We start from the raw sequence: 19,156 nt of genomic DNA, 5'->3' as shown, positions 1-19,156 counted from the left end.
GGCGGGGAAGTGCCCGCCTGGCGGCTGGGGTCCGGAGGCAAGGGGGCTGCCTGAAGCCCATAGCGCTCGGGCAGCTCGGCTCTTAAACAGAGCCGAAGAGTCAGGGGAGGAGCAGAGCCGCCATTTTCCCGGACACGTTCGGCTTTTTGGCAATTCCCCCCAGATGGGGGTTTGAGTGCCGAAAAGCCGGACATGTCCGGGAATAAGAGGATGTATGGTAACCCTAGAGTGGCTGTTTGCTCCAACCCTCCCACTCCTTCACCGTCTGTTCACCTCAGCTTCATGCCACATCTGTCCCTCTTCCAGGGGTGGCGGAAGCTTCCTAACAGTGTGTGTGGGGGGGAGGAACACTGGTGCCTGAACCATGGCCCCACCCCACCTCTTCCCCCAGGACCCCTCCTCCCCGACATTCGCCCTTACAGCTAGTAAAAAGTGGGAGGGCTAAAAGTGAGGGGGCCATGGCCCCCTGGTTCCCCCGTTCCGGCACCCCTGCCCTCTTACCCTCTTCTCTCCTGCCATGTCCCCCTCCCTTCCCATTTAGCTTTGTGGACCTAACATGGCGTTTGCTGGCCTCCTATTTGTCACACTGCTTGTGTGTGTTCTACCCCCTTCCTACACTGTGCGTCTGTCTTGTCTATTTACATCGCTGCTCTTCAGGGTAGGGACTGTGCTGTTCTGTGCCTGGGCAGTGCCAAGCACAATGGGGCCCACTCCCTGGTTGGCCCTGAGGCCCTACTGTAACAAACATTAAACAAGCAGCTGTGAAGCTGATGTCCCATTAGACACTAGTAATAGTGGATAGAGGGGCAGCTTAATGTTTTGATTTTATGTTTTAGCCCTCTCACCCAGCCTGTGCCTGGTGTTTGTCTTAGATGATAAGTAAAGCTACGATTTTGTCAGGGATATTTTTAGTAAAAGTCCCTGACTTTTACTAAAAACATCCCTGACAAAATGGGGAGGGAGGAGGGTCCAGCACCCTGTCCCCTCCCCCCACCTGCAGCAGCTGGGAGCTGCAGGGTCCCCATTGCCCAGTGGGGCTGGAGCTGGGGCTGTCCCCCCGCCACCTCTGCCGGCAGTTGGGTAGCTGTAGGGAGCCCTTCCAGCAGCTGCTGATCAGTTCTGGGGTCCCTCTGCTGCTGTTGGAGGCAGCTGGGATGGTGGCTGCTCACAGAGGCTGAGCAGTTGCTGGGGGGGGGACCCTGCCAGTGGCAGCAGCTGGCTGGGGGGCTGCAGGGGGCCCTCCTGCCACTGAGCAGCCCCGGGGTCCTGGGTCCTTCTGCTGCTGTTGCCGACGGCTGGGCAGGTCAGGGTTCCTGCTGGCGGCGACAGCCAGTCAGTTGCAGGGGTGCCCGTGCCGATTGGGGAGCTGGGGGGGGCTTCCACTGAGCAGCTCCAGGGTCCCTCTGTTGCCATCGGAAGTGGCTGGGAGCTGCAGGTAGTGGGGGTACCGGCTGCTCGCAGAGGCTGAGCAGCTGCAGTGAGGGGCCCTGCCAGTGGTGGTGGCTGGAGAGCTCAGGGATCCCCACCGGTGCCGATGGCCGGTCAGTTGTGGGAGGTCCCACCACCTGCAGCGGCTGGGCAGCTGCAGGAGGTCCCCCATGGCCCGAGGAGGCTGGGCTGCTGCAGGGGTCCCCCGCTGCTGGCTTCAGCAGATGTTACTGAGCATGCTCAGTACACCCTACTTAGCAAATTCAGTCAGATAGCGTTTTTTCACACTACAGGGTGGCTGGTCCGCTGTGGGGGTCCTCAATGTCATGGAGGTCGCTGGAAGTCACAGATTCCGTGAATTCCGCGACCTCCGTGACATAATCGTAGCCTTACTTATAAGCTCTCCAGGACAGGAATTGGGCCCTCCTGTCTACATGTGGACAACATCTAGCACACCGTAGACACTATTTGTAATACAAATAACAAATCGACCACTGATTGAAGCTTTAAAGCTTAAAAATAGATACAAGAGTACCAGTTTCTTCCATCTAGTGTTTGGTGCATGGGGCTATGTGCCAGGATTTTTTCTGCTATCCTAGACATGACACCGAAAGGAGAAATTGCAGTCTGAAAAGACCCTTTTTGGGTAACCACGTGCAGGAGTCTCAGAAAAGATACTAGCAACTAGGGAGAGCTGCTAACATTTAAGACAACATGAACACTCTCACGCTTTAGGTCAGTGGTTCTTAACCAGGGGCACATGATGTACCCCTGGGGTACACAGAGGTCTTCCAGGGAGTACATCAACTCATCTTGATATTTGCCTAGGTTTACAACAGGTTACAAAAAAGTACTAGCACAGTCAGTACAAACTAAAATTTCATACAGACAAAATGAGAAAGTCAGCAATTTTTCAGTAATAGTGTTCTGTGACACTTCTGTATTTTTATGTCTGATTTTGTAAGCAAGTAGTTTTTAAGTGAGGTGAAACTTGTTACACAAGACAAATCCAACTCCTGAAAGGGGTACAGTAGTCTGGAAAGGTTGAGAACCACTGCTTAGGTTTCTACTCAGACCTAAAGAGAATACAGATTTATGTAGAATATAAGTAGAAAATAGGAAAAAATCACCCCCTCTCAGCTAGTGGTTCTCTCTTTTCTAGTTTCTCTCTCTTCTACTAACACCACATTTGTATGGAGGAAAGTTATTGATTTAAAACACACTTATTTTTCTTCATTTGTTTTATATATGTACAAATGCTATACTTTAGGATATTAAAATGTGTGTGTATCCATATACAGACATATCAGAGAAAATTTCAAGAGAATACTTGAGGGCTTTAGTTAATATGTAATAATTCATGCCTAGGTGCTGTGGCAACAAAGTAGGTGTGAATTATTACATAATAGCTAGTGTGCCTGGTTAAAATTCTTGGTACATTTGCCATCATACGGAAAGCTGTGTCAAGAGGGTGGCACAATTATTTTAATTCCTCCTTGCAGAGGTTAGCTATTATATGCCGCTTATTTAGAATGAAGTGGCATCTTTGCTCACTGGTTTGAGCTGGGACAAGATTATGCATCCTTTTAACTGGCTACCTATAAAGTTTCCAACTGATTTTAAATTGACTTCACTGGTCTTGTATGGTGAAGGCTCTTGCTGTTTCTTCTTCAAGCCTTGGCTTGGCAAGTATCTGTGCTTTAAAATCACCTGCCTTTTATGAATTTCACTACCACAGCCAGCAGTACCTTTGCTGAGCTAGCCCCTAGAGGGTGCAATTTGCTCTCTAGACAGCTATTGCAACCCCCTTTTTTTTATTATTATTATTTTAAGGTTGGTTTTGTTTTAGTTAAAACCACCAATACCTCCATATTTAGGACCTCCTCCTGTCCATCTTTCCTAGAATCCCCTTTCTAGTTTGCTCTATTTGTTTGCAGGTTTTAGAAGGACAATTATATTGTTTTCATTTGTGGTTTTTATTACTTATTCATGAAATCATCATACTCTGGCTTGGGGACCTTTGCAGGTGTGCTTTATAAAAACAATTACTACGTACTCTGTGATGCACTGAGCACCCTCTATTCCCATTGACTTCAGTGGGACCTGAGAATATTCAGCACCGCTGCAGAAGTGCTCAGCACGTGGCCTGATTGGGCTCTTTTTGCTTAAATATCAACCTCTGAGTGCCTACAGCAGTACTGTCCACAGGTGCAACATTGAACATTGTTTAATTATTAGTCTTCCGATATATTTTTTTAAATGGTAAAACAAACACAGAATCAAGGTACTTTTCATGATTAAAAATTATTCTCTTTTGGAAAAGGGAAATTGAAATCTGTTTCTTTACAGATTTTTTCATTCCATTGTGTGTATGGTACAGACTCATTCATTATTGTGAGGTTGCTACTGAGTGCTATGCTGCACACATACTTATTTGTTATTGCATCCTGGGGCATTGGTTTTCTCTCCCCTCTTACTCCCCTCTCCCCTCCCAAGAAAAAAAGTCTTGATGCTTGTATTTTGAAAAATTAAACACAGAAGGGGAAATCCTCACCCGACTGATTCTATGATTTCAACAGGGCCAGGATTTAACCCCAAGAATTATTACACCTCTGCAAGCAGACAAAAGGGTAGGTCTAATTTGGGTCTCCCATTCTTTACAGTGGTCCCTTCAATACTACCTCCAAAACATGCCGAAGTATTGAAACAATTAAATAAAAGCAGGTTAAATTAGTTTAGATACTAACATATACAAATACTCTCTCCATCATTTCAGCCCTTATATACGTAGGGGTAAGTGCCTTACATTTTAGACAGCTGCATCAAGCTTCACTATAAATCCACAGTATTCAGAGAAGTCTATTTAGGTTTGAGGCCTGAATTGCTTAACTGGGGAAAATGTATTACAAGACAGATAGTCAGATGAGGTTTACCCAGAGATTCTGCAGCTCCTGATCTAGTCTGATCTCAAACTAAGCAAGGTTGGGTTAGGCTGGCACTTGGATGGGAGACTCACCCCCCCACCCCCACCCCCACGGGAATATTGGTGTTTCAGTAGGTGGTGCTCCTCTCTCCAAGTCAGTATTGAATCAATGCCCTGGGATGTTGCTGGGGGGCACTAAGTTACTGGAGATGAAATCTTTTGAGTAAGATGTTAAACAGCGGTCTTGGCCATTTGCTCACACAGTGCAAGGCATACACACCAATGGCAGAGCATAGCGCTGGGAGAGGGATTACTTACACCCAAAGAAACCCCCTAGTACACAACCCAGTTGGTTGGGCTGGATATTTGGGCTAGGAAATCCTGAATAAGATGACAATGAATTTATACCCTAACACTAATCCTATCAATAGCGCTTTGGGAGGAACCCTCTCTTCCTCTGTAGGGCACCAGCACAAGGGGGCCCTAATCCTGACTGCAGCCTCTCCACACTGTTGGACTGAGGTTCATTTACTCAGCAGAGAGTTTAACAAATATTTATTAAGGCAAAAGACTCAGAGTAGCGATCAATTATTCACAAGTGGGAAACCCAGCAGAACAATCTCGTCACAGTTGCCTCCAGCACCAGACAATACAGCTTCAACCTCCCTTTGTTACATAAATTTAGGCCAGGTCTACACTACAAACTTACATCAGTATGTCACAGACGTGAAAAATCCACACCCCTGAGTGACAGTTATACTAACCTAACCCCCAGTGTAGACTGTGCTGTGTCGATGGGAGAGTTTATTTTGAAGAGTAGTTAAAACATGGCTTCCGCTACCAACTGTTTGGTTCTGGTTTTAAATGTGTTGATCTGCATATTGTTTAGGGCCTTTCTTCTCCTTAAACTAAGTTTCACCTATGTTAAGGTAGCACATGTAGTTTCAATTGTCCCAGGAGAATGTCTATACTGTGTAAGCTAAGCACAATTAAAAGTGGCAGGTAACTCTGCTGTGTACTGGGAGAATGGACTAGCTTGAGCTAGCACACGTCTTACCATTGTTTGGAGAAAAAGAATTAGCTCTTAGCCTGATTTCCTCAGCAGTTAATATGCTTGATAAATTCCCTTCACTAGTGCTGCCAGAAAGTGCCCTACTTACTTGATTACTGAGCCCTGAACATCATACTGTTGCAATCTTGGTTTCTCCTGCTGCTGTAGAGATTCAGCAGTAGGCCACAGCTAGTAGGAGGCTCAGAAATGACCAATGCAATTTAAAAAGAACACTTATTTCCAATTGTATTTCACAGTTCATCGATGGTGAGAAATGCTTCTCGCCAAAGCAAAGTGAACCCCACCAAAGGATGCAGGTTTCCTTTAAGAATTTTAGTACTGACATGGAGCAAAAATGAGTAGATTGCAACATCTCCACTGCAAAACAGGTCTGTTGCTTTTTGTTTTGATGCCCAAGCCACTAAAGACTGTATGTGTGATCAGTGATACTATGGATCTCTCTCTACCACATAATTTTCAGAAATACGGCCATATATATATGGCCGTCACTGCCAATAATACTGTCCTCTAGCACAATAACTCTGGGCAATCACAGACAATATATAGGGAATATCAGGGCACATCTCTTCCATTTAAAGATTTTCTTTAAATGGCTCACTGCTTTGAGTAATACTGTAGTGCCATAAACACAGTATGAATCAGAGACTAGATTTTTCTTTCCTAAATGCATAATGATTTTCAATCACTTGGGAAGAGTTTCTTCTCTATTTTACAAACACTCCGAAAGTGGAGTCAGATCAGAAATAACCTAATATGAACAGCCATCTTGTGACCACCAAAAGAAGAGAGAATTAACAATCAGCCTCCACAACAGTTTAAAAAAAAGTTAGTCTTTCCTTGTTCAGACAATTTAGAAGCTTATAAATAATTCAAGAATGAATATGCATATAAAACAAAATCGTTTTTGACATATCCGGTTCCTACCAACATCTGGAGACCATTTAGTACATCCACAGGACAGCAATATCCCTTCTGGTTCTATGTAGAAAGCTGGCAATGCCCCATATTTCATACATCTTTTTGTTCTGTGTTTTGTACAGCACCAGCATAATGGCATCTTGGTCCATGACAAGAGCTGCTAGGGGCTATGATAATATAATACATTATAATAAGAAATAATATGGCAACATGAAAGGATTTGATACCCATGTTTCTCACCTCTTCTCTACTGAAGACACACATGTGATAAAGTTCTTCTTGGATTTAGAAGAGCTTGGTCAGCACTTGTATAATAATCTATTTGAACCTTTTGCCAGCTGTTCTATGACAGTGGTTCTCAACCAGGGCTCCGGGGCGCCCTGAGAGGCCGTGAGCAGGTGTCAGGTGGGCCGCCAAGCAGGGCTAGCATTAGACTCACTGGGGCCCAGGGTAGAAAGGCAAAGCCCCACCGCATGGGGCTGAAGCCCAGGGCCCTGAGCCCCGTCACCTGGGGCTCAAACTGAAGCCTGAGCAATGTAGCTTCGCAAGAGCCCATGGCGTGGGGCCCCCGGCAATTGCCCTGCTTGCTACCCCCTAACGCCGGCTCTGGCTTTTAGATACAGAAAACCAGTTGTTGTGGCACAGGTGGGCCCTGAAGTTTTTAATAGCATGTTGGGGGGGCCTCAAAGAAAAAGATTGAGAACCTCTGTTCTATGAGATACATACTATTCTAAAACTTACCACATCCATTTACAACAACCACAAGATCTAAGCAGTATAGGGTGACCAGACAGCAATTGTGAAAAATCAGGGCAGGGGGTGGAGGGGTAATAGGAGCCTATATAAGAAAAAGGCCCAAATATTGGGACATCTGGTCACCCTAAAGCAGTATTATAGCACTCTGCTAAATGATTCTTCCCAGGTTTCTGGCCTAGCTGTCCATGGGACTTCTGGATAAATAAAACAGTGAGATGTAGCATTGTGATTCAGTGGATAGGACACTGCTTTGTGAGCCCTGAGACTTGGGCTCTCCCACTGACTTATTGACATTCTGTTTGACACATCTGGACAAGCACTTGAAAGAAAAAGTAATAAATTCACTTACTTTTAAATAGCTTTGCTTCAGCAATACTCATGCCACATTTGTGTTCCCTTTTTGTGAACATTTGAACAATTGAGATTTTATTGGCATGAATGTTCACAGAATGCTAACTGCCAAGTTACCTGGGTGACTATTCCCATTAAGAATGCTCGCATGCTCATCCAGTCAAGGAAAAGAAAATACCATGTGAATTATCTGACCAATCACAAGATAGCAAAAGCTCAGTTATCAGACACTTGCAGCAAACTGTTGAAGATCAATGCACAGAAAAAAAAATCCACTCCAAGCATTGTTATTTGTCATTCCAGAAAACTACAATCTGCTCATGGATATTCTGTGATGAGGAAGAAGCTACATATGTTGGGTAAATTATTCATTGTAAACCATTTACTCTTTATAACAACCCTTAACATATTTGAAAACTTATCAGGCTACTCTTCAGTCTTTTACTCAAGATTAAACATGCCCCGTTTTTAACCTTTCCTCACAGGTCAGGTTTTCTAAATCTTTTATCTTTTTTGTTGCTCTCCTCTGGACTCACTCCAGTTTGTCCACCTCTTTCCTAAAGTGTGGCACCCAGAACACTACTCCAGCTAAGGCCCCACCAGTGCTGAGTAAGACGGCACATCTACTACCTGTGTAATACACCCCAGAATGACATAAACCTTTCTCACAATTGCATCACTGTGTTGACTCATTCAATTTGTGATCTACTACAATCTCTAGATCCTTTTCAGAATACTACCCTCTAGCCAATTAGTCTCCATTTTGTAGTGGTGCGTTTGATTTTTGCTTCCTACGTGTAGTACTTTGCACTTGCCTTTTTTGAATTTCATTTTGTTGAAATTTGTCAATTCTCCAATTCGTCAAGTTTGTTTTGAATTCTAATCCTGTTCTTTCAAAGTGCTTTCAACCCTTCCCATCTTTGTGTCATCTGAAAATGTATAAGCATACTCTCCACTCCATTATCCAAGTCATTAATGAAAATATTGAGTAGTATCAGACCCTGAACAGACCTCTGCGGGACCTCCCTAGATGCTTTGACAGTGAACCATTGATAACTACCTGTTGAGTATGGATTTTCAACTAGTTGTACACCCACCTTATGGTAATTGAATCTAGACCACATTTCCCTAGTGTGCTTATGAGAATGTCATGTAGGCTGTGTCAAAAGCCTTATTAAAAAAATCTAGATTTAGCACATCTACAGTTTCCCTTCTATCCCCAAGGCCAGTAACGCTGTCAAAGGAGGAAGTTAGGTTGGTTTGGTACAGTTTGTTCTTAAGAAATCCATGCTGGCAATTCCTTATAACTAGGACCCTACCAAATTCAAAGCCATGAAAAATGCATCACAGACTCTGAAGTCTGGTCTCCCCACCGGTGAAATCTGGTCTTTTGGGTGCTTTTACCCTAAACTATACAGATTTCATGGGGAGACCAGCATTTCTCAAATTGGGGGTCCTGACCCAAAAGAGTTGCAGGGGAGGTCGCAAGGTTATTTTAGGGGGTCGTGATATTGCCGCCCTTACTTCTGCCCTGCCTTCAGAACTGGATGGCCAGAGAACAGCGGCTGTTGGTCAGGCGCCCAGCTCTGAAGGCGGCACCCCACCAGCAGAAGCACAGAAGTAAGGTTGGTAATACCATACTATGCCACCCTTACTTTTGCACTGCTGCCTTCAAAGCTAGGCAGCTGGAGAGTGGCGGCTGCTGACTGAGGGCCCAGCTCTGCAGGCAGCAGCGCACAAGTAAGGGTGGCAATACCATACCATGACATCCTTACTTCTGCACTCCCGCTGGCAGTCGCTCTGCCTTCAGAGCTGGGATCCCAGCCAGCAGCCGCCATTCTCCAGCTGTCCAGCTCTGAAGGCAGTGCCGCCACCAGCAGCAGCACATAAGTAAGAGTAGCAGTACCGCACCCCCCTCACAACTCCTTTTTGGGTCAGGACCCCTACAATTATAACACTGTGAAGTTTCAGATTTAAATAACTGAAATCATTACATTTACAATTTTTTTAATCTTATGACTGTGAAATTGACCAAAATGGACCGTGAATTTGGTAGGGCCCTACTTATAACCCGATTATCCTTTAGGCACTTACAATTTGACAGTTTAATAATTTGTTACAGAATCTTTCCAAGTATCAAAGTTAGGCTGACTGGTCTACAGTTCCCCAGGTCCTCTTTGTTCCCCTTTTTAAAGGCAGGTACTATGTTTGGACTTCTGCAATCCTCTGGGACCTTACCTGTGCTCCATGGTTCTCAAAGATAATTGCTAATGTTTCTGAGATTGCTTCAGCTAGTTCCTAAAGTACTCTAAGATGAAATTCATCAGGCCCTGCTGACTTGAATACATCTAACAACTAAATATTCTTTAACCTGTTCTTTCCCTTTGTGGGCTTCTGTGTCTCCCCCCTTGTTGTTAATATTAATTGTGTTAAGTATCTGCTCACAATTATCCTTTTCAGTGAAAATTGAAGCAAAATAGGCATTAAACACCTCAGCCTTCTTATGTTGTCTGTTATTACTAATTAGCCCCCTTTCCCTGCTAAGCAGAGGACCTGAACTTCCTTTCATCTTTCTCTTGCTGGCATGCTACTGGTATCAGGTGGGGAGCAAAAAAAAAAAACTAAAATTGGGTGTCCTTGCTAGACCGCAAAGGGTGAATAAATGTGCAGTTGCCCTCAACGGAGACATAATACATTATGTAATTTTCAGTGACTTACAGTATGAAAATCCAAATATCCAGGGTACTTAAAAGTACCTTGCAAAATATGTTAGGTCAGAGTATGAAAGTTAGGTCCAGTAGCTACAGGAAGGAAACAAGAATTGAGTATACTGGATGTACTGAAAGCATCAGCAGCTGAGTCAGTGTGATTTCTGGCACATCCTTCCTTGTCTCCCAAAATTTAAACAAAATTACCCGATGCTTCTGAATAAACATTCCTTCTTGTGCCCAAAACTTACTCTCCAACAAATGCCTGTGTAATGTGGTCACAACCACACTAAGCCACTATCACATTAATCAATCTTCATTATGTAACAGCCTTGCAAAATACCATCATGAAAATGTATTAGCCCAGGCATAAAATCTACTCATCTACCCTTAAGGATGAAAAAAACCAACCTCCCCTCCCCCCGACATTTTAGTAGCCTGTTAGAAAAATTCTTGTCCAAGGAGAATATGCCAGTAGAATTGTGCAAGGCTGTTATAAACACATTAAAACATTCGGCGTTTTTAGCTCCTCACAATGGTTCTATAGGAAGTGTAAATTTGCTAATCACTCAGTCGCTTCACTGCTCTAAGTGCCACATACCACTTCCCTTGGTCCTCGCCAGCAACTCTAACCAACATTAATGGAAGTTCCGTGGCAGATTGAGAGCCCTTAAGACGTATGCTCTAAAACCCAGGAAACACTTTCTGTCATGGTTTTTCTAGATCAATTTAAATCTTGTATTGAAGTTATTCTCTCCTCAGTTTGCACATATAAATCCCACTAAGCCCAGTGCAAGTTACTCATGTGTGGAAAGAGGTAAAAAATAGACAACTCTGTAGATGCACTTTGAAACCACTTAATAGCCTAGAATCTGATGTTTTATAATGTACCCCAGACTGATCTTTTATCAGTAAATGTCTTCCTTGTCTGCTGAAGGACAATAGCTTTAAGTTTGTTACATTGACTCTGATTGTATAACAAACTGTTTATTTCAAGAATCTTCATATTCGGTGGGGAGTCTATTCTCAGAGGTAAATAAGATATGCTATTTTTTAGACTGGAACACATAAGATTCCAGATCCTAGCTAATTATTTAAACACAGATTCACTTGTTAACCAAAGTACCCCCCCACACACACACACAAACTAGAAGTTAATCAGTTTTATGAAGGCATCAGAGTTCATAAATTGAGTTAAAACAACTGAAAGATCACATGAGCTTGATTTCCTTGTTAGCCCAAAACAGGGACTCCTCATCTCATGGAGTTTTTATTATTATTTAAACGGATGGCATCTCAGGCCAGCTCAAGAGCAGAAAACAAATCTCAAATCGGTCTTCTTTGAGGAAGCAGGAACTATATGTCAAAATAGAAGAATACAACACCAATTGGGTATAAACAAGGATTGTTTATCCAGCAAACACACAGTCTCCATTTCACCTGACATTAAGATACCATAACCTAGCTTCAAAATTAAGTGACTCTATGGCACAGGTTTCCTTTACAAAGGAGTGCCTGAGAAAACTGGAATGGCTACCAGGTGCCATCAAGCGACAATGTCATTACAATGGTTTTCAAAATCAGGACAGAAAACGCTTTAAAAAGTTTGGGACAACATAGTCTCTTTCTCCCCAGAGGCAGCACTGGGAGTTTCCATGGATTGGGGGGTGACGGTATGGGCTACCTATTGCACACAAGCTCCAAGAACAATCCCAGCAAGTTTCAGAGTAGCAGCCGTGTTAGTCTGTATCCGCAAAAAGAACAGGAGTACTTGTGGCACCTTAGAGACTAACAAATTTATTAGAGCATAAGCTTTCGTGGGCTACAACCCACTTCTTCGGATGCATATAGAATGGAACATATATTGAGGAGATACACACATATATACATACATACACACACAAACACACACACACATATATATACACATACACACACATATATAAACATTGAATCTATCTCCCCTTGTAAGTATTCTCACACTTCTTATCAGACTGTCTGTACTGGGCTATCTTGATTATCACTTAAAAAAAAAAAAACTTTAGTTAGTTAATTGGCCTCTCAGAGTTGGTAAGACAACTCCCACCTGTTCAGGCTCTCTCTATATGTGTGTGTATATATATATATATGTTCCATTCTATATGCATCCGAAGAAGTGGGCTGTAGCCCAGGAAAGCTTATGCTCAGATAAATGTGTTAGTCTCTAAGGTGCCACCAGTAATCCCAGCAAGATGTCCGCCCCCCCACTACTAGCTTTGCCTTCTAAGACACAACGCCACGACTGCAGGTGACACCTGTGGCCAGGCCCCTGGGCCCAGCCTCTCGAGCTCCCCCAGCCCAGCCGCGCGCCCCCGGCCCCCCAGGGCAGCGGGTCCCTGCCACGGCGCAGACCTGGGCTCGCTTTTCCCGCTGCCGGCTCTCCGGGCGGCTCGGACGTCCATGAACGCAGCGGGAGGGGATCCAGCTGTGCTCCTGGCTGGGGCAAGGCTCGGGCCGATGCGGCAGCCGTCTCATGGTGGGACCCAGCCAAAGCAGGCGGCGGCCACAGGTCGGGCTCTCCCCTGGGCAGGGCCGCTGGCGCCTACAGGTTAGCGGCTGCTCCAGCTCCCAGCTGCGGCAGGTCGCATCGCTGGGTCTTAACAGGGCGCGGATTCCCGGCTCCCGCGTGCCCGGAGAGCCCCCGGGAAGGTGCACTCACTCGTTTGCCCCCGGGCCGCAGAAACCCCGCCGGGCTGGCCCCGGGGAACCCCGCCAGGGCAGAGCGCCGACCCGGCTGTTCCCGGCGGCAGGGAATGGTGAAGGGGGAGCCCCGCTGGTGGTAACAGCACAAGGGTGCCCAGGGCAATAGGGATGTGCAGCCCGCTGCCAAATTAATAATCCAGAATTAAACTTTCTTGCTAGACTTTAGGGCTTTGGCTGTAGTGTGTGGGTTTCTGGCTCGGTCGCGGTTTAATTCCCTCCGCCCCATTATCCCTTCCACCTTCAACGTTCAGGTCCCTTAAATTAAATATGGCAGAAGAGTAAGGTTCTGCTCCCTGTCCTCCCTGGACTTTATTTCTCCCTCTTACTTTACAAAAGTCGGAAAGTGGAGCTAGGTAACAGCAGTAGCAGAACTAGGGCGTGGGAGATTTCAGGAGGTGGGTGTTTGAAAAAACTGTATGTGAAAGGTCAGAGACCCTAACTGACAGGCCTGAAGACCCATTTTTAAAAATTTGTCAGATATTAACAGTGATCGATGAACCAGGACCTAGACATCCCCCCTCAGCCCTTCCAGAGCTGTTCACATGCAGGGTTTTAGTTTGTGATCATTTAACTAGACACATTTCTTATTTCAAAACCAAAGGGAAGATAGTTAAATTTCACAATCATGTTTCCTATTTTATATAAATACCATTTCTATTACAGCAGTGTTTTAAGTAAGAAAATTTCAGAATTAACTCTATATAGTGCTGAATGCCACAGGCAGTTGTTAACCCAAACTTAATAAAATTAGACGTTTCGGGGATAGGGAATTAAAATTCAGAATTGTCCATAACATTAAAAGAAAACATCTCAATGAAACACTATACAGTACTGTGTGCAGATCTGGTCACCCCATCTCAAAAAAGACATTAGTAGAATTGGGAAAAGTACAGAGAAGGGCAACAAAAATCATGACTGGTATGGAGAAAATTAGTAAGGAAGTGTTATTTCACCTTTCACATGACGCAAGAACCAAGAGTCACCTGATGAAATTAATAGGCAGCAGGTTTAAAACAAACAAGCAGAAGTGCTTATTCACACGACACACAGTCAATCTGTTGGCAGGGAATATTGTGAAGACAAAAGAATAACTAGGTTCACAAAAGAATTAGGTAAATTCATAGGTTTGAATTTAACCCAGGTTGTTTTTCAGTAAAGATTACTGGAGATAGGCCCAAACCAAATTCATTAATCCAAAACTCCTTTGAATTTTGGGGTTCAAATACCTACATTTTGCAAAGGGATTGTAATATTTGTAAATGGCCAAGCCAAAACCTCACATAAAAACAGCCCTGAACTGTAGAATGTATGAAATCTAGATCCAAATTTTGAAGCTTTGACTATCTCTACACCTTTCAGAATACACTGAATATTTAAGAATTAGGAAGGGTTAATAGTCATGAAAATGGAGATATTTGTGCCTTTGAAAATCTTTCTCTGCATAGCTAACCCTATACATACCAAGTTCCTTGTTATACATTCACTTCTGGAGGAAGACTGTACATTTAGTCTATGGTATATCTAAAGTGCTTTTCATCTTGGGTCTGTCTTTATTTATTTAAAATACATCACCCACATAAAGTTGGAAGCTGGAGCGTGCTGAAGAATAAGTACAAATCCAGGCTAATCCACAAAGGTGAGAATCTGAATAAGTGAGGGAATTGTGTCCCTCTAATGGTTTAGGCACTGCTATAGAAAGCCTTTCAATCCTGACAGTATCCCACCTGACCATTAAGAAGCAAAAGGTAACAAGCTGCAAGAGAGCCCCATCTAGTCCTTGTTGGCCACACACACACACACACACACACACACACACACACACACACACACCCCTGCATTGCAGCTGCTAAGAGTAGAAATTGTAAAATAGGGGAAAGCATAGAGAATATCAGGGTTCCAAAAGGGCTTCAGAAGAATCTCTGCCCTCCCCCACAAAAGAAAAAAAAATCATCCAAGTGAGAATGGGAATAATCATCCCCTTATTCTTAAACTGGTATTACAGCTTCAGTTCAGCAAAATTATTCCAGAGGTCATTTCTGAGCTGTGAAAATGTTTCTGTGTTGACTTTTTTGGGATCAGATGAATATTTCAATATATTAGGCTGTGCAGATACATAGAACTTTTCAGACAAGCCTGCTCCAGTAGAGGTGATATAAATAGCCCAGTGTGTAAATTCTTTAAACTAGGCAGAAACTGTACTGGAATGCATATTTACTACTGATGGAGTTTTTGTGTTGACTCCTGGATACGTAATCAAATGTACTGGTAATAAATCAATGTTAGCTTCTCTCTGGGATATTTCAGCCTCATACATTTTCATTTAATATGCATTAGTGAACTTACCAACTCTTCGTCCAACAAAGAGAAAAAGCCATAAACAGTATTCAAAGCCATTAGACACAGAGTATCCCACCTTTCTAGTGTTCTTTTTAATCTTTAGCAGACCAGCACTATATTGTATGCACTGTAATGGAATTAGGTTCAGTTCAAGCACACTTATGAATGCAGCTTTTGTTCACTCCAACTTAGTAAATAGCCTGGGTCTTCTAGAAGAAGAAATAGCCATCATTTAAGTGTAAAATTTTGTAGGACCTCCAGGATTTGAGTTATTTATTTTATAGAACTCAAAAGTGCAATACACATCTTGCAGTACAAATACTTCATGTTCTCTGCCCCAGACCATTAACTTAGCGATGACAGAAAAGGGATATCAAAGGTAAAGATAACAGCAAGACTACTTCCCTTGCACAACAATACTTAACACACCATGATGGAACAAAAATTGTATGAATAAATTAAGATGAATTAATTTCCTATGAGTATCTTCATAGAAGTGAATCATAAGGAGGAATTTTTTTATCCTTGTAAGCTGGAAACACCATGTGCAGGTGAGGAAAGATTGAAAAGGCCACTATTGATAGAGACAAATTTTCAGACCTCCGGATGATAGCACAAAGAGTAGAGGGTGAAAGCTAAATCACTTTATGGTATTTAATATTTGCATTACATTTATTGTTTAAAGATACAGTAATCAGGAAGAAACGCTCTGTTGTTGCTACAATAAAAGCAAGAATAAACCATGTAATGGAAAAACTAGCAGTTTCAGCAAAATAAAACAAGTTATGGCACTCACTTATAAAAACACTCCGAAAGAAAACAGATATTCTAGCAGTCATCGTGACTTGTTGAAGAAGCCCTAAAAGTTGTCTGCCAAGTGAGTGGTTAGGGCCCGTGCCCTACAGCCCTACCCCTGGCTACTGGATGAAATCCTGACTTAAGTCAATAGGAGTTTTGCCATTGATTTCAATAGGGTCAGGAGTTCACCCACTATTCCTGACAGACAACTCTAAACCTAAGGCTACACAGTCAGAGAACAAACAGTATAAAACCTCTCCTGCCCATGATATATATTGAATTAAAAATTGATCTTTTAAATTTCACATTGAAATGGGGTACAATTCCTGTAACTCTGGATAAAAACTTGCTCTTTTCCCAGGGACTGTAGTTATGTTTCAAAAATTAAACTATTTGGCATATGCAAATAATACCACAATTCACACTGGAAACATGTCCAACCAGGACAAATAATAGTAATAAAATACTCTGCACTTCCACAGTGCCCTGAGGATCTCAAAATCTTTATTATTATACAATGTGTATATTGCAGTAGGTTAGGTTAGGCCTCATTGTGCAAGATGATGTACAAACAATACATTAAAAACATTAAGCCTCAACACTATTGGAAGATAGGGAAATATTGTCATTATTTAATTGATAATGAAGTTAAAAATGACTTGCCCAAGGTCATACAACAAATCATTGGTAGAACAGGGAAAGAATCCAGGAGTCTTGGTGTCTCAAGAAGCCCCACTCCATTCTTCTCCCCACTAGACAGCTTTGACTCTATCACCTCCAATCTGCTCTAATGTTTTGGGCATTGGCTACCCTCAATGGTTAGCCAGCAGTGTAGCTGTACGGCTGCAAACCCCTAAAGTTCACCATTTACGCTAGCATAAGTTGTTACACAAGTGTAAATCACATGTACACTAGTGGTTTGCACGTGTGCATTACACTGCTGGCTAAAACTCCAGTGTAGGCCAGACCCAATAAGACTTGTACCAAAGGAATGGAGTTGCAGTCTTGAAACAGGTAAGGTCTTCAATTTGTGAAAGATATTGTCTAGTTCTACTAGTGATTTATTAAATGACAGCTCTGGTTATTATTGTTTTGTCATTTAGACTTGAGTTTCACAATTACAGAGGGTTACAACTCTGCAATTTTATTACAATTATGATGAATGGAACTTGTCTGTATGCCTGCTGTCTCATTAAGAAGGTAAACTATAGAATTAGGTTCATGAGTACCCCATTTGTCTATTAGTAACTTATACAACTGACTTTATGGCTCATCATAAAAAAGCAAGCTTGCAAAATTAGGTACAAGTAATTGTTTCAAATGGATGACAAATCACTTCATTTGTTACTTCATCCACTTGTATAAATTCACCTATTTCTCCCTTAGAACTGTCTCTCTGAAAACAAACTTAAGCTCTCCTCTTCTACCCATGTTGCAAGAGACATGGAACTAGCCTATGAATGAGTCAATGCTTCCTTCTTCAGTGCACTTAGGCAGGAGTAGGATTTAAACGTTTTAGTAATGAAACGGTCACTTTGAAATATGTATCTGTTTCAGTGCTGAGGCTCAAATTCTGAACACTGAATTAGGGTGTCTGGTATTTCAGTCACTGCCTAAAATCTCTGATGAAGAGGACTAGAAAATACATTATTCAGATTGTTCAAGATTTAACATGGAGATAAGAATTTGCCACAAGAAATCATGGCGATAGGAAAAGCCTGGCTATTCAAACAGCATATATAAGTATATGGAGGCATAAAACTACATCACATACATAAATTATCGTTTGCCCCCAAAGCACATTACCAACTGCGTATACAGGAATTACTTCATTCACCATTGAAGTGGAGCCACTTCTCAGCAGCTGTTTAACAACATACTGTGTACAGCAACACTAGACAACAGTGTAGGCAAAGATTCAAAAAAAGAAAAATGTATACAATTGAAACAAGGAAATTGCACGTAGTAGTAACTGGTACTTTAGCACTTTTCTTTAAACTGATCTCTACTCGCTTTACAAATGGTGGGTTTTATCACCATTTTACAATTGTGGAAATGGAAATAGAGTTATTTAAAGTGACTTGGTAATGTCAGTGAAAACTGACTATATAATCTAAGTCCTCCGCTCTACGCACTTTAAAACACCGCCTGCTTAAGTAGGCAGTACAATTATACAAACTGGAATTTGGCTACAAGTAGAGTCAGCACACTGTACTGTTGTGGAATTTTTCATCACAAGTGGTCGGTGGACATTGGTTTTATGCCTTAGCCACAAGAAAGTAACTCCCACAGCACAATGCTTGAACAAAGAGAAGGGTGCCATCCCCATCACCAGCCTGTTACACATTAGGTCACAGTGGAATTCTATCTAAATATTGATAAGGTCTGATTTTCCTTAGTCTGCGAGATCTGTCATGAAGGGTCAGAATCCATTAGCTATGGATGTAAGATCTTAACTATAGTTTCTGCTAAGAACTTTTCAATATAGGCCCGGAGTCCAGAGCTTGGCTTGGGTTATGGGGGCTGGCTAATAGAGAACAATACATAGCTCAGAGGAAGCTGGGGTAAACAGATAACCTCGTGTGTTTCAAGTCAGTGAGCGGAGTCAGCATAACTCCAAATGTAATTGGGCATCCTTATCGTGAGTTATAGACACATGAAGCGCTGAGAAAGGCCTCACGGTTACTCCCTAATGCAGGGAGGAGATAGTGGTACAATACCCCTCAGATCCTAGACAAAGTTCGGGGAGAGGCCTAATATGATTGACATGAGTTATGACACCCTCCCCTCACAGATATATGCCAGTCCTAGCCCACAGAAATGCAAGGGTAAACTTGTGAAATTAAGTACTAATTACTGCTTTTTTGCTTTAAATCTCTAGGAATGTACCTGATGGTCAACTGAGAGAGCTGCTACCTCATTCCCCTGGACCCCCAAATTAGGATTTAACCTATACACTTTAATAGACATAGTTTGGGGGTAATTACCTGTATGTCGGCAATGTGTTAATTTGGGCCATGGGCGGAACCATTAGGTAATCTTTTAGATCAGTGTTTCCCAAACTTGGGACGCCGCTTGTGTAGGGAAAGCCCCTGGCGGGCCGGGCCAGTTTGTTTACCTGCC

At 42.9% G+C, this 19,156-nt stretch overlaps 1 protein-coding gene across 1 annotated transcript in view; it reads right to left on the bottom strand.

Annotated features, from left to right (window-relative positions):
- The window catches only part of LOC113406498 (tetratricopeptide repeat protein 39A-like), a 54,642-nt gene extending 42,017 nt beyond the window's left edge, over positions 1 to 12,625 (bottom strand). Inside the window, exon 1 of the mRNA XM_029911581.1 lies at positions 12,548 to 12,625. Within this exon, the coding sequence (XP_029767441.1) occupies positions 12,548 to 12,597 (50 nt within the window). The 5' untranslated portion in view covers positions 12,598 to 12,625. The remainder of the gene's footprint in view (positions 1 to 12,547) is intronic.
- Positions 12,626 to 19,156: the final 6,531 nt, after the last annotated feature.

The sequence above is a fragment of the Terrapene carolina genome, unplaced genomic scaffold (genome assembly GCF_002925995.2).
Source record: "Terrapene carolina triunguis isolate 2854851 unplaced genomic scaffold, T_m_triunguis-2.0 Scaffold102, whole genome shotgun sequence".
Classification (NCBI taxonomy): domain Eukaryota; kingdom Metazoa; phylum Chordata; order Testudines; family Emydidae; genus Terrapene; species Terrapene triunguis.
The sequence above is the reverse complement of the archived record's forward strand: the minus strand, read 5'-3'. Positions and strand labels throughout refer to the sequence as shown.